At 54.1% G+C, this 27477-nt stretch overlaps 1 protein-coding gene and 1 long non-coding RNA gene across 2 annotated transcripts; one reads left to right on the top strand and one right to left on the bottom strand.

Annotated features, from left to right (window-relative positions):
• Window positions 1-1829: 1829 nt before the first annotated feature.
• Window positions 1830-8780, top strand: AQP8 (aquaporin 8). The gene is made up of 6 exons (XM_072982521.2): window positions 1830-2055; window positions 4346-4608; window positions 5707-5833; window positions 6412-6626; window positions 7633-7767; window positions 8488-8780. The coding sequence occupies exons 2-6, from the start codon at window positions 4358-4360 to the stop codon at window positions 8528-8530; spliced, it is 771 nt and encodes a 256-aa protein (XP_072838622.2). The 5' UTR covers window positions 1830-2055; window positions 4346-4357; the 3' UTR covers window positions 8531-8780.
• Window positions 7349-13977, bottom strand: LOC140702529 (uncharacterized). The gene is made up of 2 exons (XR_012081730.2): window positions 13262-13977; window positions 7349-12857 (listed from the first exon to the last, which is right to left on the bottom strand). It is a non-coding gene; the product is annotated as an uncharacterized LOC140702529 (long non-coding RNA).
• Between the last annotated feature and the right edge of the window lie 13500 nt (window positions 13978-27477).

Raw genomic sequence — 27477 nt, 5'->3', positions numbered from 1 at the left:
AAACGCTATCTGATTGCCGTTGCCCACCTCTGGAGAACCCCCCCCCCCTTGGCAACCTTTCTGAAGGCCTTTGGATGATGATACAGGTTGCATGTTGTTCAGAGAGGGGATTCCTCAAGTGCAGAAAGACGAGTGATGGTCACAGGGTGCAAATCTTGGCAGTCTGATGGCAGAATCAGGCACGGAGCTCAAAGGGAGCTGCCTGCCAGGCGCACAAGAGGCCCTTCGCCTTCCAAGGGCGTGCCCGGGTCTCGTTGGCCTTGGCCCTTGTGGGAGGGTTCTTGCAATGCCCTAAAGATGGACCGGGCAAGGTTTGGGAAGGGTTGGTGGTAGGCATGGACAGGAGGCGGGGGAGACCCAGGTAAGTAGCCCCTGAATCTGGGTAATGGCAACCCCAAAGGGTATGGGTGTGTTTGTGCAGCTGCTTCAGCGGCCATCATTCTCGCCACGGCTCACATCTCACGCCGCCCTCCTGATTCATGTGGGGAGTTCTTCTGGGCCGTACGATTCTGCCAGAAAGGCTCAGCGCCACTCCATCGGGAACTTTGTTTTCCCCAGGCCACGGTGCCTCATCTGTGGCAGCCCGGCAGGCTGGCCTCGGCCCCCGCCTTTTGGGTCAACGCTTTGCGCTCTCTGTCCTCCCTTAGACCAGGTCTGCCGCCTTCCCCATCCAGAGCTGGGAAAGGTTGCTTTTTTTTAGAGTAGGGGTCTACGTCCTGCAAAGCCCCCAGTCTGACAAGCTGGCCTCCCTCCGTGATGCCAACAGTTCCCGCTCTCAGCTTTTAGGAAGGCTGCAAAGACACTGTGTTTTGGTGCACCTTACAATACAGTGGGATTTATTGCAGTGATTTTGACGGCAGATTTAATTCATTGGCACGGCTTTTATCGTGGCGCTCCATTTTATTTGATTCTAATGATTCTGTCATCAAATTTGCTTTCACTTCTTGTGTTTATTAGGTTTCCTAATGACTGTAAGCTGCCATGAGCAGGACACTCCCTCAAAGGGGAAAGGCAGGAGAGAAGAGAAATGTAATAAACAGCAACCGCAGAAGTGCTGACTATTGTTACTATTATTATAATAATTCCCAGGATCCTCTAACTTTTCCCAAGCTCTCCTCCTTCCCTCCCCTTCATGCGCTCCCACCAGGGCTGATGTTTTCGTGGCCCAGATCCATGGCTCTCGAAGAGGCTTCGATGGACTTGCCTTCTCTCTGGCCCCCTGCTTCTGACATCGCCTTAAGCCTCACCAAAGCCAAGGAGGAGAAGCAATTCCCATCATCCTGGGCGCTGCTGGGAACTGACCCCCCCCCAAGCCACAAATCCCCCCACCTCTGACCATGATGAAAAAAACCTTGCTCTCTTGTGTCAATCAGTCCCATAAGCTTGCATTCTAGAGAGGGAAATTGACAGTGGGGTGGGCGGGTGGGGGAGTTAAACACACTGATGGATGGGAGGAGAAACTGACATTTCAGTGACTCGGGTGTATTCCCCACCCCACCCCAGTTTTGCAAGGCGGTAAAGCCAACATCCACCTCACAGATGACAGAGCTGTCCTTCTCAGTGAAGTCACCGCTGAAGGACACTCTGCACGCGTTCCAAAGCTCCTTCTTTCCAGGGAAAGGACGCTGTGAAAAAAGCACCAGTGCCTTTGGGAAGGTGCCGGTTTGCACGCCTTCCTGCTGCCCTTCACCCTCAGCTGGCAACCCGCCCTGGCTGGCACTCGGGCAACAAAGCCTTGAACCATGGGCCGGCCCAGATAAAGCGCCCTCCTCCTCCTCCTCTTCTTCCAGGTGGCTGGAAGGGCCTCCCCCCTCTCCCTTTGGCTTTTACTGCCTGTTTTTAAGAGCGTCATTACCCTCTGCTCCCCCCTGTTTTCTGCACACACTTCGTGTACACCATAGGTCAAGCTGGGAGCGTGGCCATCCTTGACTGAGATCACCGAACCCTTCCCTGCCGCAGAAAAGGGCCAGCTTTCTGGAGGGACCTGGCGGGCATCTCTTCTCCCAGGACAAAGACAGCTGGAATCCGGGAGCCCCGGGTAGCCGAGAGCCACAGGTACGTCCCAGCGTTAGGGGTGTTGGGCTGGAGCATCGGAGCACCTCTGCTGGGCTAGGGATGGACGGGAGAGCGTGGGAGTGTCGTTTTGAAATATTTCAAAAATAGTTAACAAAGAATAACAGAAATAGCTCGTTGGAAACAACTTTAAGTTACATTAGCCATTCGGAGCATGGCAAGGCCAGCAAACTTTTCCAAGCACCTGTTGCAATCACGGTAGAGCTTAAAGAGCAAGGAGCTGCCTCTGCAAACCTGCTTGGAAAGTGCATGGAAATAAATATCCTTCCTGCCAAAAGAGGAGCTGAAGCGTCTGTGCCAAGCAGGCGTCCCTCGGGAAGCCTCTGAACGGGCTGCGCTCTCCTCGGGTGAAGGGAATAGGGGAGCTTCGGAGTGACACAGAAGACGTCCTTTGGCTGAAACAGGAGAGGGCTTCTTCCCAGCTGCTGCCGGGGTAAAACTCAATGGCATTTTAAAAAACACACACACACACGGTTCGGAGTAGCAAATTCTTGTCAAATCCCAACTCTCATGAGAAGTCGTTCTGCTTAGAATTGTTGAAAGAAGTGATTTAAAACACTAAATGTCAAGTGCTGTTCAGTTTTTGTGGCACCTAATGCAATGTTTTAACGTACTAAAAGCCAAACCTGTCACTGTTGTTGTGACTATGGAGAGGTTTTTTTTGGGGGGGGGGGAGTGTTACTATAGTGTTAGGGCTGTTAATTCAGATAAATTCAAAAATGTGAGCGAGCAAATTTTTATTTGGGAGAAAAAGCTGGAGCCTGGGCTTTTCTGTCCCCAAAGAAATCTCCCACCTGATTCTCTCAGAAAGTCTGGCCATCCCCGTCTTCTGTTCCAGAAGGATGGCATCCACTAAGCGGTGGGGCTTTTAACAAGGGGGGCTATCGTACCACCTGGGGCCAGTGCACTGTCTGGTCCACTCTTCCCAAAATTAAAGTTGGAAAGGGGCCTTGTTTTCAATGGATCCGCTCACCCGAGCATCAAAAGGCGTTGGACGCAGGCAAACGGACAGGGGGTGCTTTCTCAGCATAAAAGGGCCGCTGGCATCCACATGCCCTGCTTCCGAATGGCAAAGACACCGGATCACGCTGTGCCCATGGAAATAAGTTGGTGGCAACTCAAGAGCACAAACAAAGGATGCGTTATTTAGGAAGGATCGTTGCCCGTGTGTTGCTTCTAGCAGAGTCGGGGGGGCGTGCGAGGAGCACCCCGCCTTCTGTGGCCCATCAGTGCCGTAGGTGAGGCAAAACTCTTGCCACCTCCAGGCAGTAAACCATCAAGGCCTCCGCTGGCTTCTTTGGGCTTCCAGCCTGTCCCTTCCGAATCGCTTGTATTCCAGCTCTCTCTGAGCCAGGATGCAATGCCGACTCAGGGCCTGAAATCAGGAGCGGTGCATGGATGGTCCAGGATCCTGGCAGAGAAGCACCCTCTCACATTCGGAAGGGGCAGCAGTTGCCGATTTAACTGGCCAGTCAAAGATTGGCTCTAAAGAGGACGGATCAATTGAATGCATCCGCCTGTTGCCGTCTCCCTGCCGTTGTTCTTTTGGATCGACTCATAGCAACCTTAACAGGGCTTCCGAGATTAGTGAGATGTTTAAAGTGTGGTTTTATGTGTAGGGGAGAGAGTGACAGACTAGGACTCAGGAGGCCTGGGTTCGAATCCCCACTCAGCCATGGAAATTCGCAGAGGGGAAAAGAAGGTGGAAGGCTGAGTCCTCCCTCCAGGTAGTAGACCCTGGATGTTGCCATTGCAGTCTTTGGAGTCTCCAAGAGGAAGGCTCCTTGTCAGCAGCAGCCCTAACTGAGCCCAGGTCAACCCAGAGGGAGGACGCAGCCTCATCTCAGACTGCAGTGTGTGTTGGGGGGTTTGTCTTTAAAGGGCCATTTAATTCTGCGGCGAACTCTCCGCTCGGCTGCCCAGAAAGGCTCAGTCCAGACGGTTCCAAACAAAACTCGGGCCAATCCATCAATGCAATTGCTGGTGGCCTGGCATTCGGTATGTGCCTGGGTTTCCTCCTCCTCCTTGCAGGAGGCCAACCAAGGACTTCCTCCACCGTGGGGGAGAAAGCGGGAACAATAGGGACGCCGCTTGGCCAAGTCCCTGCCCATGTCCAGGGCACTGCGCCCCACGGCAGCGGCATGGAAACCGGCCGACAGCTCCATTGTGTCCCGCCCAAAGGTCCTGCCCCCGCGTTCTCCTTGTCCTGGCAGCCGGGGGCCGGGGGGGGGAGATGCGGGCTGGGCACCCAGCCAGGCCTCTTGTCTTCCAGAGTCGCCCAGCCATGTCCGTCGTGGACTTTGGAAAGATGTCAGTCCAGGACCTGGAGCTGGAGAGCAAGCCCCGGCCCTCGCAGCCCAACTGGTACGAGCAGTACCTCCAGCCGTGCCTCGGGGAGCTGGTGGGCTCGGCCTTCTTCATCTTCATCGGCTGCGCTTCTGTCATTGAGAACACGGAGGGGACGGGGAGGCTGCAGCCGGCGCTGGCCCACGGGCTGGCCCTGGGACTCACCATCGCCGTCCTGGGCAACCTCAGGTGAGCGAAGGAGCCAGAGGAGTGGTGAAGTCTCTCTCTCTCTCTGTGTGTGTGTGTGTGCGTGTGTGTGGTGGTGGTGGTGGGCACCTCCTCACGGGACCCTTCCTTCCACAGTAGCTTCTCTCTCGGTCCCAACGCCCTCACGGGCCTCTCCAGCTAGGAGGTGAGACGGGGCCTCCTTGGTGGCTGCCCCCAGACTCTGGAGGGCGAGGCCGGCTCCCCGCTGGCATCCCTGCCCTCTTTCCATCACCAGGCAAAGATCTTTTCATGGAGACAGGCTTGCCTTTGCCCAGGACCGGCGGATGAGGAAGAGTCCTTTAATGGTGCAAAACACCCATTTTGTCTTGTTTTTCCATTGGGCTTACATGGTATCAATTTGGCACTTGTTTTTAGGATGGCATGTTTCATTTCATTGTAATAGCGTCACTTTTCACTCTTTGCAAGGTACATGGTTTAGTTCATTTGGTGAGCTGTCCTGGGAGAAAAGGTAGAATATCCAATCAATTGATCAACAGACAGACAGACAGACAGACAGACAGACAGACAGACAGACAGACAGACAAGGGAAGCTGGCGGCATAGTAATAAAGGTGTGGGAGTTAAAACCCAGTAGAAGAGGCATCTGACATGGCCGGGGTTTCCCTTGAAGTGGGCTGAGAGCCTGTTTCTACCCCCAGACTTCGCACTTTGCTCCTCACTGCTAGTGCTGTTTCTCCTGGCTGGCAGAGTCCTTGCCCTGCAAGAGTTAATCCTTTTGCAAAAGTAGGCTTGAAGCAGGTGAAATTTGCCCTCAAAACTTCGATCAATCCCATGGAGTAAACAAGTCCCCTCTGATCTCCCTTCGCCACCTAGTTTATGGCTTTCCTTTCGGTTAATGGGTTTCTTGAATGTGGTTTCTGCCACAGTGGGACCCAACTGCAGGAAAGGAGGAGGAGGAGGAGCAGCCAAGCAGGTTGAGGCCCTCTCTGGTTTTCTTGCCCTCCCTTCTTGGGTGTCCCCCCCTGCCCCCTCCCTTGGAGCAACAGGACAGGACACCCTGGGGGGCTCCGGGGGGCTCTTTTCCTAACCACGATCTCTTCTTCCTGCCCTTGGCTTGCAGTGGTGGCCATTACAACCCAGCCGTTACCCTTGGCGCATGGCTGGTCGGAGGGCTGAACATGATGCTGGTCATTCCATACTGGGTCGCCCAGCTGTGCGGAGGGTTGATCGGAGCAGGTCTCGCCCGGGTACGATGAACCACCGCTGGGGAGCGGTGGGATGAGGAGGGAGGGAGGGAGCAGCTGGCGTCGAGGGTGTGCCGTGCGGGTGTGGGGTTTGCTTCCTGGGGGGGGGGTTGTTCTCCCATAAACCAAGAGTGAACCTTGGTGACAACACTGGGCGTAGACTCTCGTGCAGCAACTTCAAAATAATACATTTGCACGAGAGAAGTCCCTGTGTTGTCTTCTAAATGAATATTATGTGCAAATACCTTCCTGTTGAGCCAAGGAGCTGGGGGGAAAAGGGCGTGCAGGATTGTGTCTTCTCTCTGGCGACGTGGCATTGCTTAAGCCCGTATCACACCTTTATTAAGGGACTAAAACGCCGCCCCTCTCCGCACAAGCTGGAGCCTTCCAGCGGTTTTAAGAGACGACCATGTCTATCATTCCTGGTGGTGGCAGGATGATCCCCCCTTGCAGCCCAGGGACCAGGTTGGGGGGAAACTAGACTAAAATGTTGGAAGACATCTCCAAATGCTCGTGCAGGCTTGTGGGTTACGAGTCATGGTGGACGATGGGACATGAAAGACCGCGGCTCTCCGTTGCAGGTGATGACGGTCTGGGAGCGGTACGAGAACGCCACGGGAGCTGCCTTCACCAGCATCGTCTCCGACGACCAGCTCCCGGCTGCCGTGGTGGGCGAAATTGTCATGACCATGTTCCTGGTCATGACTGTCTGCATGGGGGCCATCAACGAGAAGACCAAGAGCCCCCTGGCCCCCTTCTGCATCGGCTTCACGGTGACGGCCGACATCCTTGCAGGGTGAGTTGGCAAGCGAAAGGAAGAAAAAACGGCGCACAGGGGATCAGCCGGTTTTCGAGTTTTGTTTATTATATTTCGACCTCGCCTTTCTCCCAGTGAAGTCAAGCTTCACCCAAGAGGAGGTGGGGAGCCAGACGTCGCGCTATTTGCCTGCTTATTTCTACACCTCCCTTTCAATAAGATTATCCCCCAGGGCAACAAAGTCTCACACTTAAACAAAACAGTTTGTCCAAACGGATCTGCAAAAATCACAGAAACCCTGGGGGGGGGGGCAACAGCCAAACAAACATATAGACAGAAAGGAAGCAGGGAGCAGCAGGGATCAGGGCTGGGGATGTTCCAGGAGGAGAAACAGGGATTTAAAAAAAAAAACCCATTCAGCAGCGGTCTGGGTCCTCCTGTGGAACAGCTCCGGGGGGTGGGGGGCGGATTCTGGCTTCAGGGTTGGTTCTGTCTGGACAGTTCCCCGGTGATCCCAGTGGACACAGCCGGCCGCCCGGCCTTTACCTTGCTGGACAGCTCCCCTCCCTGGTCTGACTAGAGGGGAGGAACCAGAGGCGTGCCATATTCCTGAAGAGGCAGGAGACACACACACACACACACTCACAGCGCGGTGGGATTGATTCCCTGCTGTCATTCAAGAAAGATCCTGAGGACTCATTCAATTTTTGAGCCGGAAGGAACCTGGACATTCCTCTCTCTCAGTGAAGGCACAGCGTCTGTTTCTCTCTCTCTCTCTCTCTCTCTCTCTCTCTCTCTCTCTCTCTCTCTCTCTCTCTCTCTCTCTCTCTCTCTCTCTCACACACACACACACACACACACACACACACACACACACACACACACACACACACACACACACACACGTTTTGCTGAGTTGGGGGTGGGTGGGAGTCGGGGGGGAACAGATCTTTCTTTGGGTGGCCTCAGCAAACAAGCCCGTCCTGTGGGATGGCAGCCTAGCACGCTGACCTCCTGCTCGTTCCTTTCCTTCCCGCCACCCAAGGGGCGCCGTCTCTGGAGCCTGCATGAACCCGGCCAGAGCCTTCGGCCCCGCCCTCGTCGCAAACTACTGGGACTACCAATGGGTGTACTGGGTCGGCCCCATGGCGGGGGGGCTTCTGGTTGGCGCCTTGATCAGGTAGGTGGATGGTGTCGCCGGGTCCTGGGGCCGGCCGAGCGGCGAAAGGGCGGCTGAGCCTGGCAGGAGAACCTCCCTGAGGTCAAGGAGGGAGGGAGGGGAGGGGAGGGACCCATTTCGGCCCTGGTGAGGACTTCCTCAAAACACCCGCTTGGCCACCCTGAGGTGGGACCCTGCTTTGATCCATCAAGGCTCCTTTTCGTGTATGTGTGGAGGGGGCATTCCTGCTTAGCAGAACCTCCATGTTCAGAGGGCATCTACCTCGAGGGCTGAAAAGGGGCCTCCGTCCTGACGAATCCCCAGAGAGTGGTCCCCTGGTGGGCCCCTTCGTCTGGCTCCCGAGCCCACCAGCGCCAGCCCTGCTGGGGGGCTGAAGTGTGAAGCAGGGGCCCTCAAAGGCCGGGGGGGCCTTCTGCCACCCCCTCCCCAGGCACCGGAGAACGGCGAAGACCACCGGCCGCTTTGCTCCCACCTGGCAGGAGGGGCCTCGCTGGCCACCCCTTGAAAGAAGAGCCTTTCTGGGGTCCCTAAAAAAGAGACACGAAACGGGACAAGCCCCCCGAGCCCTCTGGGACCCCTTGGTCGGGCATGGTCACTGGGGCTCCGCCCGAAGGTCAGGCACTGGGGCAGGTCCCCCTCGGGGGTGTGTGTGTCCCCAAACAAGATGGAGCCCCAGGCGGCGGGACCCGGCTCAGCTTTTCCCCTTTTTTATTTCTCCAGGGTCCTGATGGGGGACAGGAAGACTCGCCTCTTCTTCAAGTAAAACAAGTGGCCTGCCTGGGAGTGGTCGGCCCCCAGACCGCTCTCCTTTCTCTTCCCGGCCGGCCGGGCCCACCCCGCTCACTCGCTCGCTTGCTCGTTCCTCCCTGGAAAACATTTCAAGGAGCTCCGTGGCCGGGAGGAAGGAGGACCACCATCGTTCCGTGGGAGGCCGCCTGACTCTCCGGCCCTTTCCTGAGTCGTGGCTGCTCATCGTGGCTGTCGTTGCACAATGGAGGACAAACTCTCGGGTGGGGCGGGGGGAGCGGGGGGAGCGTTGCCGTCTGCTCCCGTGGCACCGGCTGGAGCCTCCAAAGTGCTGCCCTGTCCCCCCAGGTCTCTGGGGGAGGGAGCAGTCCTGGGAAAAGCTTGAGCTGACTTGATTTCCAAAGTGGGGTCGGCCCCCTCCCGGCCCCCCAGAGTCGTCGTCGTTGGTGCCCACCCGCCCTCTTTCAGTAGATGCCCGCAGGCATCCTCCTTGTTTTTGGAGGGAGCCCAGGAAAACCACACCGTCGGTCTCGGGCCCGATGGTCTTTTGCCCCTTCCCAGCCTGCGGTGGCGAAAGCTTTGGGCCCCAAAATCTCAGGGGAGGAGCAGCGGCTGCCGGGCCGTCCTCGCTGGAAGAGGAGGAAGGCCGAGGCCTGCTCTTTGCACCTGGATCGGGACCTGCCGCGGGGTCTCTCTGCTTCGGCTGCTTTCCCAGCGTCACCCATTTTTCGGTGTGGCTTTCTGGAAAGACCGTCAGCCGTGCTCCCTTTGCCAAGCAGGGAAATGCAGCGGGGAGGACCGGAAAGGGGTGGCAGGCATGAAGCCCCCTTGGAAGCCGCACGAATCCTGCCTTAAGTGCCCTCTGCTGAAACGACGGGCATGGATGAGAAGGCTTTATGGACCTTGACTTGATGGTGACGGGGGGGGGGGGGCTTATGTACGCCTTTCTTTCCCACTCCGGGAAAGGTGAGGAGGTGAGGGCAGGCCTGCCTGCTTTTGCTCTCGGCTCTCTCTCGCTCCTCTGCGTGCGCCAGCTGTTTTCCACCCGCCCTTAATCCTCCTTGCCTTTTGCCAAAGGCTGCTGCGGCCCTAATAAGGCGAATCAAAGCAGAGTCCCTGGAAGGCATGCCATAAATCACCCTCTGAGGCAGGGCTAATTGATTCTCAAAGGCTAAAACACACACAGGCCTCCTGCGCGCGTGCCCGCCCGCCTCTTCCCAAAGCAGCCGCCACCACCCAAGGCAGGCCGCCTTGGGCAAGACACTCCTCTGCTCGAGGGACAGACCCCGGGCAGGTGGGGGGGGGCAGCGACTCCCTTCCAGAAGGTCAACCCACTGAGCAGCCATGGGGTCTGCTCTCAGCGTCCCCCGGAATTGCCCAGGAGGGCTGCAAATCTGCAGCTGGAAAGCCTAATTCTGGAGGAGGAGGAGGAGGAGGGTTGCTTGGGGGTGTGCATTCATAAAACCAGGGGCACCCACACCACTCCCTGGAACCAAGGAAAGGAAGATGGGTCTTCTTCCCTCCCCTGGACGTCCCACTGGGAGACGAGAAGGGCTGGAGACCTGGGGTTTCTGCCTCCTTCCCTCTTCTGCCTGGGTTTTCCCTTCTGAATTTTGCTCCATCCTAGTGTTTTACAACCTGGGGGCTGCCAGAAGGGTTGGACCACCATACCCATCACTGGCCACATTGGTTGGGGATTATGGGGGCAGTAGTCCAACACAGGTGGAAAGTCACCCATAGGACAGAGACGCCCCCGTCCCATCAGATCTCATCGTGCTGCGCCCCTTGACTCCCCCCCCACCCTTCTCCATGCCCTCTCCCCCCTCTGGCCATGCCCGCTAGAACCAGACTCAGTCAGTGGTTGCGCCTCATTTGGGGAGGCCAGCCCTCGCACGCACAAACATGCAAATGCCGACTTCCCCTTTCTTCATCATTCCTGGCAGGAACCCCTAGTGCTAATCCAGGTGGATACCCTGAGGTCCTGCCTAGCCTGATGGGGCCATACAATAAATAAGTGTATAGCAACACAGACATGCACTGGAACAGCCATGTGCTGGGATGATCTGCTGCAGGGGAACCCCTCGATCCGGGTCATCCTCGAAGAACGTCCCCCCTGGCTGGGTGAACCCCTTCCTATCGACCCCATGCTCTCTCGGTATATTTGCAAACGAACAACGATTCCCATCTTCCAGAGAGGCCAGCCGCTTTCAGGATGTTTAGCGAAACCAAACCAACCAAATAAAAAAAAAATCTTGTGGCACATGTAAGACGGTTTTAGGGTGAGCTTTTCTGAACTCCCATTTTCCAGAAACTCCCATTCCCTGAAAGATGATGTTAACTCAAGCTGGACAAGAAAAGAGCCCCAAGGAGGAGTCCCTGAAGAATTGTAGGCATGCTGGGAGAAGCAGGGATCATAGGGCATGATGGTAGAGCAGCTCTCAAAGAAATCCACTCCGCTCACCCTCTCAGGGAAAGGCCTCCCTGGTGAGTAAGGTCTCTCAGTCTCTAGAAGATCATCAAGACAGAAGGGGGGGGGCAAGAGCAGGTCAACAGGGGCCAGCCTGAGAAGATCCAGCCCTCTCTGCTTGGCCGGCCCTTCAGAAGAGGCCCTGCAGGTGGTGGCCACACACGGGGAGGCTGCTGACCTCGGAAGGCTGCCCTGGAGTCCACCTGGTCCCAAGCCACGCAGGGCTTTTGAGGCTGACCCACGCCCTGCGCTGGACTGGGAGATGGGGGGGGCCATGCCAGGCCAGCTGGGGCAACCTCCGAAGGGCCTTTCCAGCCCCTGGGCTTCCCACCTATATATTCCACTTTTGGACCGTCTTGGAAGGCAAGAATCAAGAGACGACTAGCTAAGCCCGCTTGGAGAGCTGTGCCGGAAGGACCTCCCGTGTTCCCAGCTGGGTCAAGGCTGGGGCAGCCGCCCTCTCGCCCCCTCCCCAATCTGGTTCTGAAGGGAGGAGGCCTTCTCCTTCCCCAGCTGCAGCTTAACTGCGTGGAAGGAGATTCCAGAGGGAACACAGCAGCTCTGCCTGAGTGGGGGGGTTTTTTGTTTCGCTTTTTTTGGCAAGGTACTTTAAAAAGCATTGCCATGACAACAACTCCTGCAGCAAAGGGCTCCCCCCCCCCACAGCCCCAGAAAGAAGCCATTCCTGATTCTTACTAGGAATTCCAGATGTGAAGCACAAGAAGCAACATTAAAAAAGGGCAGGGGGTGGAATCAAGAATTCCTCTCTCTCTCCACCTTTCTCTCTCTCTCTCTCTCTCTCCCCCCTGCCTCTCTCCTCCCCACAAATGACCCAGGTTTACCCCCCCCCATCCCCAGCCCATGCAACGTCTTTTTATAAGGGCTCCAAAACCATCCGGGTATGAATCGCAGAAAAGCAAGCAACCACCTGACTAGCAAAATTGGGGGGGGGGGGGGAGGGATAGGTTTGTAATTTTGGCGTAGGAAGAAAATTCTGGGTTAGGTAAGATCTTGACAGGATCACTGAAAATTACTGAGAAGTTGCTCTTTTGAGCCTTTCAGGATTCTTCATCGTGCGTGGATGTTAAGAAATATGATCTGAAGTGTCATAAAATCAGCCTCCAGCCCTACCTGGCTTCCAGATCAGCTCAGCTTTTGCCCGACTCCATGGGGTCTCTCTTCCGGCTTGCAAACAGGAGACAGGCGCATCCTGGGGGCTGGGGGGGCAGGGGAATTTAGGGGGGTGCATAGCATTGCCCAGAGCAGTGCATGGCACGAGTGGGATGGTATATAAATTTAAACACGGCATGACTTTTCATGGGCTCCAGTCCACTTGTTTCAGAAGCTGGAAGGGCAACTTTCAGTGTTATACCACACAATGCTGCTCTTACAGATGTGCCGCATCCACTAATGGAGATTCCCTCTCCCCCGAAGTGATCCCAGCAGCCTCCTTGAAAACGTCTCTTGCTTCTCTCTAGCGGCCGCTCTGCCCCACAAGCCCGGCAGAAATGGCTGACCCCGGGAAGCCTCCGCCGCTGTTGGTCCCGGTGCTGTAAGGTGAGCCGGCTTCCCTTCGCAAAGGGAGGATCTTCTCCGATTCGTGCCAGTGGCTCAGCACCCTTCGCCTTCGGCTTCCGTGGCCAAGGGTTCCATCCTGTCCAGGTTACAAGGCCTTCACCGGGGCGGGGGGGGGGGATGTTTCCCAGGTGTGAAGAGAGGGCATGGGGTGGTGGAGGTGGGGTTGACGGAGGCTCTGTCTTTTTGGCCTGCTGGTGTTTTTGACTCCAACCTGGCCTTGGAGAAACCTCGCTCCGGAAAGGCCTCCACGGCCGGCCAATGGCCCTAATTGATGAATGGGGCGTCCTCTCGTTCTGTCCTGCAGTTGGCAAAAAGAATGAGGAGAAAATCCAGCCCGAAGCTGATTTATGGCCCCAGCCGGGTGGCTGATTAGGAAAGGCCTTTAAACGGGGGGGGGGGGGGGGGAGGGCGCTGGTGGCAGGATTGGCTGGCGGTTCTCCCACCTGCTTCCAAAATGCCCACCACAAAAATACGGGGCAGACTCTCCTGGACAAGGAGCTGCTTATAAAAGCCTCGGTTTGCCTTGCTCGGAAAAGGTGGGAGGGGGCACCGCCTTCCTTGCCCAGCGGTGCCTTTTTGAGTCGAAATTTTAAGAAGGGCTCCCTTTGTGCCCAAAAATCAGCAATAAAGAAATATTACATTCAAATGTTGAGAAACACTGAGGGGGCGAAGCAGGAACTCCATTTGGGTGTTTTGGCTTACCTGTTCCTTGCCAAGAGTCTGAACTTCAAGAAAACACAGCCGGTCGGAGGAATCTCCTCCAGCAGGTCCGAAATCCTCCTCTGGCGACAGCGGGCGTTTGCTTCTTCAGGACGCTGCTGTGTTCCCAGCAGAACGAGTGAAGGGAAAGACCCTAAAACAAGAGTGGAGAGAAAGTGTTAGGGCCATCAGTCCAACCCCCCTCATCACCCGCAGCCCCCATGTCTGTGGTGACATCGTGGACACCTGCCAGTGACCCCCATGGGGGCCCTCGGCCCTGTTCTAGGGGGGACCGTCCTCCTCCTTTTCGAGGTGCCCTCCGATGGAAGAGCTGCCCAGTCAAAGTCCGGTTTAAAGATCAAGAAGCCGAAGGAGGAAGATCAAGGGCTTTTGGCCCTTACTCTCCATTGGCAGGACCTGAACGGGAAGCGGGTCTGCATCGGGCACAACAGCCGCCGGGCCCTTCTCTCCCCCCCCCCCCCACTGGAGAGGCAGCAAAATCCTGTTGGAATGATGTCTCCGATGTCTCCGTGTCAGATTTCACCCTCCTCTTGGCTCCTCCTTCTGTTTGGCCCCATGGCAGGTGGCCGCTGGCTTACACCTGCTTTCCTGCCACCTTCTTCCTCCTTGATCTCGGCTCAGAGTGTGCCTTTTAGCTCCTGACTGGTGACGGGAGAGCAGATTGCCTCGCTCAGATGGACATCTGCAGGAAGCCGGGTTGTTGCATAACTCCTTTTGGATAATTGCCTGCTTTCCTCCCCCTCTTTTAGGATAATTGCTTCTGTGTTTATAGCAAAAGGCCTGGATCCCTCCCTCAAAAAGAGCCAAGCCCCCCCCCCCGTGACAATCTTTGGTTTGTGCAGAAGCCCGGTGCCAGAAAGGGGACCCGTTACCCTTGCATTCGAAGCAGCTCTGGAGAATTGAGCTGGAAGGCGACAATACACTCAGGATGTCATTCCTATCCTAAAACAATAATAATGGCTGGCTGCAGTTTTAATGGTTAGAGCTGGCAGCCAAGAGCACACCTCAAGGCCGTTCTGATCAGCTGGCCTTCTGTTGCAGTGACCCTGGTGCCTGAAAAAGAAAATGAGAAGTTCTCCCTGGAGGCAGGGGGGAAAAAATCCGAGGCACAAATGCAGGATGGGTGACAGCTGGCTTGGCAGGAGGGTGCATGGAGGGGACCCAGAGTCTCTAGCAGAGCACAAGCTTAAATATAAGAGCTTTTTTAAACAAAGCCACCGTAATAAAAGGAACCCTTACTCTTTTTATCTAAGGGTGCCAGCTGTATTCGGGGCAGGGGGTCATCTCTTTTGTCTTTAAAAATGGCACAAGAATTATTATTTTTTAAAAAAGAAATCTGGTACTTGAAGTTTTTCTAGACATGAGGAAGCAGTTCTTTGGGGGAGCTTCGGAGGCTGACGTTTGGCCTGTGTGACAAAAGGCACAGGAGCCTTGCCAGAACAAAAGTTGGCAACCCATTGTTACTGCAGAATGAGTTACCCAAATGGAAAGAAGCTTCTTTTCCTTTTCGGAGAAGGGTCTGGGAGAGGAGAGCGCGGCGTCGTGTCCGACAGAGCCCCTCCGGGAGCGATCTTCTTTGCAAGGGCTGGCTAGATGAAAGAGACACCATTTCATAGCCCCATAAAATGGCCTTTATTGAGTGTCAAATAAGCCAAATGACGACACGAAGGGAACAACGAAGACACTGGCCAGCAGACATTTCCCTCGTGGGACCTTAAGAGACCCAGGCGAGAGTCTGCAGGAAGCTATTTCCCTCCAAGGAATCACAGGATGCTTGTGGGACAGGGAAGGATGACCAGAGAGGATGCTGGGGTGGTGGCCAGGGTGCAACGTGCCCCCCCCCCCAGATGTCCCAGCTGGCAGGGACCCGGGAGCAGAGATGCAGAAGCCTGGAGGCCTCGAAGCCGGTCGGAGGGGCTTCCGCTGACCACCAGCGGGTTTGCGCGCTTGCTCTCTTAACGGACAAATGCCAGCCGCAGCCGGTGGCGGAGGAGGGAACCGTCACCCCGGAGAAGCGGAGGGTGTGTTGTTAGGGATGCTCAAATTATGCAAGACGTTTCTACTATAATTACTTGAGCATCAAGCATCCTGATGAGCAACTGCCAGCTCTGCTTCCCCAATTAGCTCAGAAGGATGCTCACTACGCCGCGAATGATGGGCCTGGACGTTCGCCCGCGATGCTGTCTTTTCCAGCATGGCTGTAAGGAGAGTGTTTTGACAGTGTGGGGCAGCAGTTGCAGTATCATAAACCCCCTGGAAGGATTCTTCTAAGGGGCAGGGCAGAGCATCCAGCAACCCTCCCCCCCCCAGCCTCAATTCAGAGGGCGAGCATGAAAGAGTGGGGCAAGTTGCAGGATGGGCTGGCCTGGTCAGGGTTACCCAAGGGAGGGGCCCAGCTCCAAGCGAGGCCTGCGACAAGGGTCTCCTTGAGAGCAGGGTCCTCTAGGCTGGCACGCTTCCAGCTGAGCCGAGGGTGGAGCTGAAGCTGGGGATGATGCAGCCGAGACCCAGGTTCCGCTACCACTTGAAACCTTCAGCAGGGACCTCTGATGCTCGTGCAGCCTCCCGTCGTGCGCGCATGTGCCCGTTTCCAGCCTTGCCCAAAGAGGCATCGGATCTCCCCCTCTCGAACCCCTGCCAGGCCTCCCCTCCACCTCTGGCACCCGGCAAGGGGCTCCCTGGTCAGGGCTTGGCCCAGGTCAGCCGTGGGGTCCCTGGGAGAGCTTCCTTCCTCGATGCCACTCCTTCTGGTGCCGGCGGCTCTGGCAGCCCCATCCGTCCTTCCGCTCTCTCGCTTTCCTGCTCCGCTGCCCGATCCACCCATGCTGCTCGGCACCCACTGTTCATTCCCAGTTTTGGATGGGCAGGTCTCCTGGTTTTGCCTTCCTCTTCCTCCCCCCACCCCCACCCCCACCCCCAAGCCTTCCCTGCAGAAGCAGAAGCCCTCCCACCCAAAGGAGCCAGGTTGGCTCACAACCCTCAAAAACGCCTTTCCTCCCTGCCCAGGCTTCCCTTGGGTCCCTGCCCTATTATTAGTCTTTTCCTGGTCTCCCCCCCAACACACACACACACACACTTCCCTTCTTCCCTCTTTCATGAAGTCCTTCGGTTGCTATGGAAATGCTGATGTCATCCATATGATAAACTCAGTGCTTCTAATGTTTGGAAATGCCAACCCGGCGGGGGTGTGCATGTGCGTGTGCGCGTTTTGGGCAGGGGTTGCAGGAATGAATGGAAGTGGTTAAGAAGCCTCTGGCACTTCGGAGTAAAACCCGGCGCCTCTTACCTCTGCTCCCTAACGCATTGAGAGAGAGCCTACCCCCCCCCCCGGCTACTCAGCAGGGCGGTGGTGGGGAAGAAGAGAAGGCCCTCTGGGTGGCCCGGGGGGGGGCAACATGCAGGGTGCAAGAGGGGCCAGAGTGAGTCCCTGGACAAGAAGCCCTCCCCCCCCCACCTCCACAGGTGGTCGCTTGCCAGCCTGGGTGATTGTAGTCGTTCCAATAAAACAAAACAGAATTATAGAAGCAAATGAAAAACAAATAGCGGAGAATAATCCCGAGACAAAAGAATGGAATTAGAGGGGAACACCCCCCCCAGGCCCATCCGACTCTCTTCCCCTCCCTAAAGGCGGCTTTTCCCAGGCCATGAAGCTGAAAGGTCTTTGGGGGGGAAAGTCCTTCACTTTTAAAACAGGTTGGAGGGCCCACCCCAGCACTGAACCACTTGTGGCTTGTAGTGGTGGTGGTGGCTTAGGGAGAGGGGGGTGTTCATGTTTTGTGGGGGGGGTCCATGGGTCCTCCACCAGAGGCAGAAGATTAGCCCCTAGCCCAACTGGACTTCCCCATCCCTTCTGCTCTGAGGTTGTAACCCGGCAGCCCATCTCTTTCTCTCTCTCTCTGCCCCCCAAAGGGTTTCACCCCAAGGAGAGGCTTTGATACCCCCCTTGAGAAAATCACAGCGCCCAGAGAAGGCGTCTTAGACCCTGGTGGGCAGCTTCACTTCCTGCCAAATTCAGTGACCCAGCCCTGATACATTTGGGGGGGGGCTCCTGCTCGCTGTCCCGGAGCCTCCCCATCCCTGTCCCCCCCCCCAGGCATCATCACCCCCTGGACAACTGCAGCTACCCTGAGACAACCACTTTCATCCTGGCAGGTGTCAGAAATCAGTTATTGGAGACGTTGTTGATTCTTTTCTCCTCTGCCACTGAAACCAACCTAATGAAACAATAATTAGCTTGTCAACATATTATGCTAATTGGCCCTACCTGCCCATCATCTGGGAGCAGGACCTGGTTGCTTTCGTGTTCTGTCTGCCTTCGTCCTGCAAGCTCAAATGCGTGGCTGGTCGCTGTGCATGCAAACCGAGGTCTGGTTGTACTGAGGGGAGCCAGAACCCCCCCCCCCAAATCATTTTTTTCCACCTCAGATTTTTAAAAATCTCCATCCCTCAATTTCCTAGAAAGAGACGATAATTGAAGAATTAGCTCCCTCGTTTCATTACCGACCACACTGCCAACAAAGATCTTTATTATGGATCTTTTCTGGAAAACAAAACATTGATTTTGATTTGTATTCATGTTTGTTTGTGTGTGTGTAGGAGGGTGTTTTTTTTTTTTTTTTTTTTTTTTGGAAGGCAGTCTTTGGAGGCCAGCTTCCCCCCCCCCCCCTTCATGACAAGTGTAGCTTTTGTCATTCCCTGCCTTGACATCAGAAATGGGTCAGGCATCCGATTTTCCCAGCACTTTGGAGGGGAGGGGGAAGAAAAGACCCAGCAGGGAGTTTTAATTATGAACAAACTCCTGCTGTGAGGAATTCTCCAAGTGTTTGCACAAGAGCTGGATAAATGTTTGCAAGGATAAGAGAAGGGTTGCAATGCAAGCCGGCAACGGTCTGGAGAACTGCCCAGAGTTGTGTTGTTTTGTTGGTAAGTAGTCCCTCTTTCATCTACAGAGAGCAGGAGATGATAAGATTTCTCTCTCTTTTCCAGGAAAATCTTCACCTGTTGAAGCCCTGAAGATGAATTTCATCCCGACCAGGCAAAATGCAGGGGTGTTCTGGGGAGCTCCCAACCCGCCCCTCCTCAAAACTAGAAGTGGACTTCCAGCCATCTCAGGTTGGGGGCGCTTGGCTTTTCTTGGCAGGATGCCAAGGGATTCCCCCCCCCCGGCCCACCCGCATGGCTCCCTGAAGTTGGCAAACCCTGGCATAGCAGCAGGCCAGGCTGGTCCCCCCCCCCTAATCCGTTGGCACTCCTCAAAGGGACAGATGGAAAACTATAACTGGATGGTGTTGAAAGGCGACTGAGCTGGGCAGCCAGATGCTGGCAGCAGCCCGGCCGTTGGATGAAAGGAGGCAAGTAAACAATTAGCTGTTTCATTTATCACCCTCGTTATTAGAATGCTTGCTTCCATGGAGTGAAAAGCCCCCACTTGGGTGGTTTTCAGTCCCAGTTATCAGAATCCCCGGGCATGCCCTGGGGTCCTCCTGAGCACCAGGGCCTGGAAAGGGGCAGGTCTTTCTTGTCAAAAGGTCTTGACACCAGGTGACCATGGGGTGGGGGTGGGGCAGTCTCCTCACCTGGCACTGAAGGGTGCCCACGTTCTGCTTTGCTCAAAAGACCCCGCACAACATTCACACCCATCTCCCAGGACTGGGCTGCCTGCCATGCAGTTTGTTGGGTGAAAAGATGAGTCACACCAAATGCACAGCGTTCCTTACACACACACACACACACACACACACACACACACACACACACAGAGAGAGAGAGAGAGAGAGAGACAGACAGACAGACAGACAGACAGACAGACAGACAGACAGACACAGACACACATGCAGAGCTGGGCTTCCATAGGAAGTATCAGCGCCAGCTTTTCATGGGATCAACATCCTAGGGAGGAGGGAAAGTGAAATGTTTTCCTGCATTTTTGCAAGCGAGAGGTCTGCCTATTTGGAGACGTTCCTGCTGCCTTCGAGGGAGCTGGTGAGCGCTTACAGAGAAGCCGAGAGTCTGGAAAGCGACACACACGGTGCCCCTATAATTATTTTGTCGTTGAGAAGTCTAGAGGGGGCTACAGGATGGCACCAGGTTCCAGGGCTGCTGGCCTTCCCTCTTCCCATCACTACACTAAAGACCCCACCCCCACCCATGGTCACAATCTGGGCTAAAGACAACGTAAGAGGCTGTAGCCATGGCTGGCACCCAAGGCCCGTCAAAAGGGGCCCGGCCGAGAGGTGCCAGCCCCGTTGGACTCGGCCCTTTGCCCGGTTCTGCCCATCTGTGCTGACACAACCCAACAGCAGCCGAGCTTTCTTTAGGGCGGGCGGGCTTCCCTGTTAAACTATAACAGGGATAATAAGGATGGATTTGAGGAACACTAAAGGATAACGCAAGGGAGCAATTGGGGGGGGGGGCATAAGCGAAGAGTCTCAAGACCGGAGGTTGGTGTGTAGCCCAAAGAGGGACCCAATACTGTGATGTTTGTGTGAGTGTGAGAGAGAGACAGGAGCTGTATTTAGAGTGTACCCCATTCCTCCCTGTTACATACAGCACTGATGTTACCTGTCTGTCATGGGTTTGGAGGGAAAGTTCCATCCTATGGGGAGTGGAAGGCGGGACATCAGGAGGAGGGGCTGTACTGTATAAATATGTGGAGTGTGTGTGAAGAGTTTAGAAGATGCTGAGACAGACACTGAGAGACACTGGGATGTGACGAAGCAGCAGCTGGGAAGAAGAAGCTGTTGTGGGAGTCTGTGTGTCAGACAGGGTACTTCTGTGTGTCAGAGTACCAACCTGATAGGTTCAGGTGTCTGTTGGTTAGCCAGAACTGATAGGTTCAGGGTCTGTGCTTCAAGTTAAGGGTTCTGGGTGAACCAAACTGTATGCTTGTATGAGTGAGAATAAGCCACGTTACTTTATGTTATTCACCTGATTGTTTATTTTTCCCTGTTTGTATTTAAATAAACCTTATTCTTTTTATTGTTTGAAAATCCATCCCTGGTCTGTGTGACTTCTTATAGGGAATGGTTGGTGGCAGCTTAGTGTAACTGTGTGACATATCCCAGTAGGTCTGGGTTTGTCACATTGATTGGTGTCCAGCGTGTGGGATACGACTGGTCCAGTTGTCCAGCGGTCCAGCAAAGCCTTGGCAAGTGTGCCCAGAGCAAGGGGGGTCTAGTCAGGGACAGTCTGAGGCGCGTAGGTAATCTTCTAGGTGTACCTCACGGGGAGGTGCGCTAGTAGAAGAACGTGCCAACTGGGGAGACTTAGATTAAGGTGCTCTGAGGCAGCCTAGTTTTGGCGGGAAAAAAGCTGAGGCAAAACTGCGTAGTAACAGTGAGCTAGCTTGCCAGCTGAGAGGCCCAGCAGAGGGGGGTAGGCTCTGACTCGATACTGTTGCAAGTTTAGTGCTGAAGAACAGCAGCAATCTCTAGAAAAAGCTAGTTCTGAGGCAAAAAGGAAAAAAAGTGGTCGTTTTATTTTGAGGCTTGACTTTTTAAAGCAGCCTGTTCTGGGGGGGGATTATGCCCTTGACTCGAAGCCAGATAGCAGACATGGGTGAAGTGAAAGACCCCCAGATTGACCAAGGTTCTGAGGATGAATTTGGCTCAGTGCAAGGTGACAGCACAGGAGAGCAGGACCCAGAACTCAGAAAAATACTCCTAGCCCAACAGCATGAACTGAGGGTGAGGGAAATGGAGGAAAGATTAGAGAGAGAAAGAAGGCAATTTGAAATAGAGAGATTGGAAAGAGAAGAAAGATTAGAGAGAGAGAAAATGGCGTTTGAATTAAGAAAACTGGAACTGATGAACCAGAACAATAATAACAATAGGGATTCTGAGGGAGGCCAATTGTCTAAAGCTGACCTGAAGAAATTCCCTGTGTACCACAAGGGAGATTGTCCTGAGGTGTTCTTTTCCTTAGTGGAAAGAGCGTTTGTGGACTTCTCAGTGAGGGAAACTGAGAAGATGACCATCATGCGATCTTTAATCAGTGGTAGCCTGGCTGAGGTCTATGCCGAGATGCCTGAGGAACTGATGAAAGATTTCGCAGAGTTTAAAAAGCTGGTGTTTGCCAGACATGGGATAAATGCAGAGCAGCTGAGACAAAGATTCAGGTCCCTCACAAAAAAACCAGAACAGACTTTTACCCAAGTGGGGGCCCAATTGGTGAGGCTGCTTGAGAAATGGCTATCGCAGGAAGGGACAGAGACCTATGAGCAGCTTAAAGACTTGATAGCACTGGAACAGTTCTATTCAGTCCTGCATGGGGAATTGAAATTCCAGGTGAGGGAAAGGAAACCGAAATCTGTGGCAGCAGCCGCAGAGATCGCAGATTTTATTTCCCAAATAAGAAAGCCCTTGGGTGAGGGGAAATCTGTAGGTAAACCCAAAGAAACCTACAGCAAGTACTCTCAGGGACCAGGGAAAAGCCAGCAAGGGGGAGGGGCCCATGGTGAAGGGAAGCCCTCAGACATGAAACTAAGACCTCAGATTTTGGAGGGAAAACCAAAACAAGATGAGAGAGAATCAAAATACACCAGAAAATGTTATTTCTGTCAGGGAAAGGGTCATCTAATCTCAGAGTGTGAGAAATTGAAGCAGCTAAAAGGAATGGTGCCTCAGGAGTCTAGTAGGACCAAGCCAAAAGCTGTGTTCTGTGTCCAGAAAGAGCAAGGCTCAGTGTCACTGAGGGAGCCTGTTGCCATGACTACTCAGTCTGGAACAGCTACCTCTGCTGATCAGGCTGAGGAAAATGGTCCTCTTGTGGAGGTAAAGCGCTGCTTGCTGGTGAAAACAGATTCTCAGTTGTTTGAGACAGCCGGGGTGGACGTAGGAATACTTGACCGTCAGTATAGGGGGCTACGGGACACTTGTTCCCAGGTAACCCTGTGCCATCCAGATATTATTCCTAGGGAGTTTATAATCCCAAATGAGAGCATGAAGGTGGCAGGGATTGAGGGGCAGGTAATCTCTCTGCCAGTAGCAGAGGTACCTGTCAACTTTCAAGGCTGGAGGGGAGCTTGGCGGCAAGCGATTTCATCGACTCTGCCAGCAGCCGTGCTCGTGGGAAATGACCTGGCTGAACATGTGAAACGGGTGCTAGTGATTACACGCTCACAAGCCACCACAGGGACAGTTCAGGGGGGTAATGATGAGCCAGAGACGGAAGCAGAGGGGAGTTCAGAAGCTGTGGTGGAAACCTTAACCACAGACAGCAGATTTGGACAGGAGCAAAAGGCAGACGCCACTCTCCAAAAGTGTTTTGAACAGGTGACTGACGCCCAGCTAACACCTGAAACCCCAGTGAGATTTCTGGAGAAAAAGGGGATTTTATATAGAGAAACCCTGAGGAATATCTCAAAAGGGGGAGATGGGATCAGAAGTCAGCTGGTGGTACCTGAAAAGTATCGCCCCATGATCTTACAAAGGGGTCACTCTGACATGTCTGCTGCACACTTAGGGGTGAAAGGGCCCCTTGATTTGAGCAAACAAAATTGGGAGCAGATCACCCAGGATGACCCACAAGACGTTGTGACTTACATAGACACCTTGATGAATGACCTAAAGAGAAATCTAGAGCTGGCAGCAGAAAACCTGCAAGCTCAGAAGGTCAGACAGAAAACATGGTATGACCACAAAGCTAGAGAGAGGCACTTTGACCCAGGGGAGGAAGTGCTTTGGCTTAGGCCCTGCAGGGAGAATAAACTGCAGCTCAAATGGGCAGGACCATATAGGGTCATTTCCAAGATGTCAGACCTGAACTACCTAATAGAGCAGGAGGAGAACCAAGCAAGGAGGGTGGTTCATGTGAATGCCCTAAAACCCTACTACCGAGGGGAACAGAGGGTTTTATTCGCGATAAAAGCAGCTGAGAGTGAGGAAGCTGAATTACCCTTCTGGGAGGGTAGAGGGGAAGTAAAATACAACCCAGAGGAGGTAAAGATCAGTCCTGCACTCACCCAAGACCAGCAGCAAGAACTAAAAATGCTGCTTAGTAAATATCAACAGGTGTTTTCCAACAAGCCGGGGATAGTGAAGGGAGTGATGCATCGGATCCACACAGGGGATGCACCCCCGCAGGCAGTATCCCCATACCGAGTAACGGGACCCTATAGGGACAAGGTGCGGAAGGAGCTGGACGAGATGCTTAGGGAGAACATAATCGTCCCCTCTTCTAGTCCTTGGTCCTCTCCGATAGTCCTTGTGGACAAGCCTGATGGGAGCATTAGGTTTTGTGTCGATTACAGGAAATTAAACCGTGTAACCACTCCTGATGCCTACCCAATGCCCAGGCTAGACAACCTGATTGAAACCATAGGGGGTTGTCGGTTCATCTCATCATTGGACCTGGTAAAGGGATATTGGCAATTAAGAATTGATCCCAGGGATCAAGAAAAGACTGCCTTTTGCAGCCCTTTTGGTCTCTATGAGTTTCGAGTCCTGAGCTTTGGTCTCAGAAATGCACCAGCCACATTCCAAAGGCTGATGGACCAGACCTTGGCAGGGCTCAGTGACTTTACAGTGGCCTACATTGACGACATAGGGATCTTCAGTAATACCTGGGAAGATCACCTGATACACCTGGAGTTAGTGCTGCAGAGGTTAAGTGCAGCAGGGCTAACAGTAAAGGCCAGCAAGTGTCAGCTGGGTAGCCCAGAAATAAAATACTTGGGTCACATGGTAGGGGGAGGAATGATAAAACCCCTGGAGGCCAAAATAGAAGCTGTTCGTGATTGGCCTAGACCCAACACCAAGAAAAAAGTCAAATCATTTCTTGGGTTGGTGGGCTACTACAGAAAGTTCATCCCGAGGTTTAGCGAGATTGCGGCTCCGCTGACCGATCTGACGAGGAAGAAGGCTGATGACCGCATCCCGTGGACCAGCGACTGTGAGGCGGCGTTCCAGAGGTTGAAGGAGGCGTTAATCAACTATCCTGTCCTGCGTGCTCCAGACTTCGACCGGGAGTTCATCATCTACACCGACGCGTCTAACAGCGGGGTAGGAGCAGTTCTGTGCCAGGAGGATGAGAATGGTGACCAGCATCCAGTGTCCTACCTGAGTAGGAAACTTCAAAAAGGTGAGAGACATTTGGCAACCGTGGAGAAGGAGTGTTTGGCCATAGTCTACGCGATCCAGAAGGCCAAGCCTTACATCTGGGGAAGACATTTTATTCTGTGTACTGACCATTCACCATTGCAATGGTTAAAGACAATGAAAACCCACAATAGCAAACTTATGAGGTGGGCTTTAAACCTACAGGACTATGACTTTGAAGTGAAAGTGGTCAGAGGGTCAGTGAACTGTGTTGCTGACGCCTTATCAAGAAGACCTGAAGATTGAAGACGGCGAAAGAACATGGACTATATGTATATAATGATGACAAAAGGTTAAAATGTACCTGGTTTTTGAATTTGGTTTGTATGAATAAAGGTAAATTGATGTAATGTATATGGTAAATGTTTAAATGCCTATTTGCTATGGTTTAACTTAGAATGTAAGTATAAGTAAGTATAATATGGTATGTATAACTGTTTTGTGTATTTTATTCAGGTTGTTTTTTGGTGAAAAGCACGTTAGCTTTCCCCCTACAAAACAACTTATAAAGAGGGGAGGTGTTACATACAGCACTGATGTTACCTGTCTGTCATGGGTTTGGAGGGAAAGTTCCATCCTATGGGGAGTGGAAGGCGGGACATCAGGAGGAGGGGCTGTACTGTATAAATATGTGGAGTGTGTGTGAAGAGTTTAGAAGATGCTGAGACAGACACTGAGAGACACTGGGATGTGACGAAGCAGCAGCTGGGAAGAAGAAGCTGTTGTGGGAGTCTGTGTGTCAGACAGGGTACTTCTGTGTGTCAGAGTACCAACCTGATAGGTTCAGGTGTCTGTTGGTTAGCCAGAACTGATAGGTTCAGGGTCTGTGCTTCAAGTTAAGGGTTCTGGGTGAACCAAACTGTATGCTTGTATGAGTGAGAATAAGCCACGTTACTTTATGTTATTCACCTGATTGTTTATTTTTCCCTGTTTGTATTTAAATAAACCTTATTCTTTTTATTGTTTGAAAATCCATCCCTGGTCTGTGTGACTTCTTATAGGGAATGGTTGGTGGCAGCTTAGTGTAACTGTGTGACATATCCCAGTAGGTCTGGGTTTGTCACACTCCCCCCCCCCCCCCCCCGTTTAGGGGTAAAAAGAAGCTTGGCCTTGATCTGGGAGGGCCAAATTTGGGGAGAAAGCCGGGGACCTGTTTCATAAAGAGGGAGGCGGCCCCGTGGAAGCCCCGATGCCTGTAAGGAAGGGTCTTTCCCTCCTCCAGGAAATCCTACATTTGGCTACTATTAGTTATTTGTTGCACTCTGTGCAAACAGACACCTTGTTGCAGGAAGGGAAGCCAAAGCTGTCAGTCTTTGGAGTCTGGGAGGACAAGCCCATCACTTCCATTATCTTACTGACCTTGCTTCTTGTGTCGCCCCCCCCCCCGCCCCGTTCCCTGCCCTCGGCTACAAAGTAGCCTGGATAGAGACGATGGCTCCCAGCAGAGAGCTGTGCTCTCCTGCCCTCCCGCTTCCTGTTCCTCAGTGGGATAGACAGGTGGGGACTGGGCATTAGGAGTTTCAACTTGTATAACCCCCCCATGAAGTTGTGCCGGCCTGAAGGGCACCTCTGAGGAGCTGTGAGGTCCCCCCCCCATTCTCTGGCACACAGAATGGAAGGAGCTGCCATAAGCACATCAGGGCCTCCTTGGGGGGGGGGTCACAAAAACAGAGAGTTTGCTGATTCAACAAGTACTCAAGGTCTCTTCTCCTTCCTCCTCCTCCTCAGTGGCTGCATTAGCTTTGCTCAGCAGATCAATAATGGGAGCGGGGGGGAGGGGCAGTATCTTGCAACCTGAAATGGCTGCTCACTCCCACTCTGCAAAGTTGAGCTGTCAAGATCGTTCTCTGCAAGTGCCGGGGAGTTTTTCCCGAGGATAATGGGATGACTGATTTCCCAGCCTTTCATCTCGAGTTTGCTTCAGGCGGGCAGGGTCCCTCCTCCTCCTCCTCCTCCTCCTCCTCTCTCAGCCAGAAAACCTCTAGCTGGAATGGCTTTCCCAATAAACCATCTCGGTGGCCACCAAGGGCTGCTGGAAAGACCAGGCCAGTTGAGTGGACTTGCAAGGAGAGGAGAGGGCACGTCGCTCGGCCAGATCACCCCCCCCCCCGGTTTGGCTTCCACCGAGCAGCGCGCATCTCGGGGCTCAAAGCTGCTGCTGAAAGGCAGAGGAGCAGGGAAGGGCCAGGAAAACTCGAAAGGTGGCTCTTTTTCAATCAGCATGGAAGAGGAGGATTTTATATTGATGGAGGCGGGCTTGAGCGTGGCAGCCTCCCTCTCCTGCCCGATGTTCTTTGGGGCAGGATGCCTTCCACTGCCCTGGAGGCATCCAGGAGGAGAAAGCTGGTCCAACTTTAACGTGGGATGCTTGAAGCCGTTATGTCTAGAGGACCCGAAGGGAGGGCAGGAAACGCAGGTCAGCGTGGGGCAGTGGCCGTGCACCAGCCCCATGCCACTCAGACGAGGAGGGTGCAAAAGGACTCACGCTGGATTTTAAGTCGGGGCGTTTCTCGTGCACAAGCACCCAGGTCACCTTTTGTTCAGGCAGCCACCAGGGCACGCATCCATTCTGAGCGGGCAAGGACTGGTGACCCCCCCCACCCCACCCCCCTCTCCTCTGGCTGCAGAGCAGGCTGGCCTTTCCCAGGCTGGTGGCCCAATCCCTGGGAAGAGTGGCTTTCCAGATGAAACATCCTGATTAAAAAAAAACTCCACCAGCATTTGGCAGCACGTTTGGGGAACCTGAGCAGGCCTGGCGCGCGTGGGTGGGTGTCGAAGGCTGGCATTTGGGGAGTGCTGAGCAGTGCAAAGGGGGCTGCAACCTAATTAAAAGGTGAATCACCTCTCTTGGAAGCCTTTGGGAGCGCCTTCCTTCTTTTCTCCCTTTATGCTTCTGCTGGGGGGGGGGGGTGGGACACAGGGAGGGGGAGTCACTAACTGCATAGAGGGTGGGAGGCTGCAAATCAGCCCGGTGGGCTTGCCCGCTGCTGCTGCTGCTGCTGCAGGGCCCAGGCCTTCCTCAACAACACTCAGCTCAACAGCCCAGCTGAAGAAATAACTCGGGGGGGGGTGGTTTCAGGTCTTCTCTTCTGCTCTGATTTT

Source organism: Pogona vitticeps, chromosome 13 (assembly GCF_051106095.1).
Source record: "Pogona vitticeps strain Pit_001003342236 chromosome 13, PviZW2.1, whole genome shotgun sequence".
In the NCBI taxonomy this organism is placed as follows: Eukaryota; Metazoa; Chordata; class Lepidosauria; order Squamata; family Agamidae; genus Pogona; species Pogona vitticeps.
The sequence above is the reverse complement of the archived record's forward strand: the minus strand, read 5'-3'. Positions and strand labels throughout refer to the sequence as shown.

Bases quoted from the DNA above. Each gene is read 5' to 3' on its own strand.
- AQP8 (XM_072982521.2), top strand. From the start codon at position 4,358: ATGTCCGTCGTGGACTTTGGAAAGATGTCAGTCCAGGACCTGGAGCTG. The intron at 4,609-5,706 runs GTGAGCGAAGGA...CTTGGCTTGCAG, and splicing joins GCCGTCCTGGGCAACCTCAG to TGGTGGCCATTACAACCCAG. The intron at 7,768-8,487 runs GTAGGTGGATGG...TTATTTCTCCAG, and splicing joins CTGGTTGGCGCCTTGATCAG to GGTCCTGATGGGGGACAGGA.